This window comes from Phalaenopsis equestris, unplaced genomic scaffold, assembly GCF_001263595.1.
Source record: "Phalaenopsis equestris unplaced genomic scaffold, ASM126359v1 Scaffold000610, whole genome shotgun sequence".
In the NCBI taxonomy this organism is placed as follows: Eukaryota; Viridiplantae; Streptophyta; class Magnoliopsida; order Asparagales; family Orchidaceae; genus Phalaenopsis; species Phalaenopsis equestris.
Window position 1 is genome coordinate 162,783 of NW_018165050.1, and position 2,366 is coordinate 165,148.

A 2,366-nucleotide genomic window follows, 5' to 3' on the forward strand; every position below is an offset into this window, starting at 1 on the left:
TATATATATATATATATATATATATATGTATGTATATATATATGTATGTATGTATGTATGCTAAAAATAGATCAAAGCCGCTCCGCTGCCCTTCAGCTCTAACAGCTCTCCAAAACTCACGTGTTACCAATTAGAATCCCCATTAATTAAAAACCAACCAAAAACAAAGAATCCTAAAACGAATTTAGCGTCGAACCACATAAATGAAAACCGAAATCCAGACTTCCCATCTTTTTCAAAACATATAACTAAATGCAAAAACTGCTAAATCATGTAAATATCTCGATTAATTAAAGTGTAACCAAAGTACCGAAAGTAAATTTAACTCAGTTAATTAATTTTACTAAACTAAAAATCACAAAATCAAATTTGCCCAAAAAAAGAAAATAAAGAGCTGCCTAACGAAATTCAAAAAAGTAATTTAAAAAACTTGCTAAAAATACATCAAAGCCGCTCCCTAAACCTTCAAAACTAAGGTCTCTCCAAAACTCTTCTATTAATACGAATCAGAATCCTCATTAATCGACCAAACCATAGATTCTTCAATTTCTATTTCCCATCACTAATTCTTCTGCAATGAGCGTTGAGATCTTAGACGGCAAAACCATCCGCCAGTTCGTGGAAGACGAGCCAGCCTTCAATGCATTCGTAGAACGCCACTTCGCTAGCCTCGACACCGACCATGACGGCGTGCTCTCTTTCACGGAGATGGCGAAGGAGCTTACGAACATTCGGCTGCTGGAAGTCCACTTTGGCATTGACGGCAATCGGCCGAAACCTGAAGAGCTGGACGAATTGTACAGAGGTATATACAAGAAATTCGATAGAGATGGCGATGAAAATGTGGATTTGGAGGATTTTAGGGCGGAGATGAAGGAGGTGTTGCTTGCGGTGGCGGAGGGGATGGGATTCATGCCGGTTCACATGGTGGTGGAAGAAGGAAGTTTTCTTAGGATGGCTGTGGAAAAAGAGAGAGCTGACCTCTGACCTCTGATTTGCATGGTTGATTAATGCCGTTGTTTTGCATTTTTTTTATTGTTTGAATTCTGTTATTTTGCTTCATTATAGGATATGGATTAATTATATTTTTAATTTGTTATATATATGACGTTAATATTGTAATTGATTTGCTTGGTGCGAGCTGCTTGATGAACGATTTTAGCAACTAATTTGGTGGGTTTTATTTGATCATTGTTTGTTGCATTTTCTTAATTACAAGTTTGATTTTATTTTAATGCACTTCTAATAATAGTATGTATTCAGTCAATTAGTTCTCCATGTCCCTAGAGCCAATTTGAAGATGGAATATTTTAAATGCATGAAAGTTATCAATTGTATGTAACCTGTAAATTAAAAATTAAAAAAAGATATAGTTCGGAGTTTTACCAGAAATTTTGATATTTCTGCGAGAAATTGAAAATAGATGAGATGCCTTTCGGATTTTCGTCAAACCACTAGAAAACCTGAGAATTAGTTAGCCGTGCTTTCATGCATTTAAAATATTCCGTCTTCAAATTGGTCAGTCAATAATAGAATATTTGCATACTGGAAAGCTGGCGGAGGACAAGTCAGCAGCACACCACATCACAAAAAGGCTCGTCTTACGCTCTATTGGGTGGCGTCCTCTACAGAAGATAGTTCGATCAAATGTGGCTACGATGTTTAAGTAAACCAGAAGGACAAAATATTGTCAAAGAAGTACATGTCAGATTGTGTGGCGCTCACCAGTCAGGGCCAAAGATGAAAATGAAGATCAAGAAACTCAGACATTATTGGCCGACAAAAATGTCTGACTGCATGGATACAACCAGAAGATGTCTCCAGTGTCAAGTGCATGGGGTGGTATTGCACCAACCCCCGAATGTGTTGCACCCAATGGTCATCTCGTGGTCATTTGAATGTTGAGGAACGGATATAATAGGTCTGATAGACCCTCCGTCTTCCAAAAGACACAGATTCATACTCACCGCTATAGATTACTTTTCCAAATGGGTAGAGGCAGTACCGTTATGAGAGGGTACGAAGAGGTTACGACACAACACGTCCTTTAATTCTTCAAAAATCAAGTCGTCTACCGTTTTAGAGTACCGTGAAAAATAATTTCTGATAATGGGACAGTCTTTAAAAGCACAAAATCAACAACTTAGTCAAACAGCACGGGATAAATTGGAGGTACTCAACAATTTACTATCCCAAGGCAAATGGCTTAGCTGAAGCCTTCAACAAGACGTTGGTACAGATTTTAAAGAAGACATTGGACGATAACAAAAGATATTGACACAACAAAGTATTATAAGCCTTGTGGGCCTACCAGACGATGTTTAGGACTCCCCCTCAATGTACACCCTACATGCTCGTGTACGGGT

General features: G+C 37.9%; 1 protein-coding gene across 1 annotated transcript; it reads left to right on the forward strand.

Moving 5' to 3' along the window:
- The first annotated feature begins 468 nt into the window (after positions 1–468).
- LOC110029933 lies at positions 469–1,165 on the forward strand. The gene has a single exon (XM_020732432.1). The coding sequence runs from the start codon at positions 577–579 to the stop codon at positions 985–987; it is 411 nt and encodes a 136-aa protein (XP_020588091.1). The 5' UTR covers positions 469–576; the 3' UTR covers positions 988–1,165.
- The last annotated feature ends 1,201 nt before the right edge of the window (positions 1,166–2,366 follow it).

Coding starts and splice junctions, on each gene's coding strand:
- LOC110029933 (XM_020732432.1), top strand. CDS start 577: ATGAGCGTTGAGATCTTAGACGGCAAAACCATCCGCCAGTTCGTGGAA.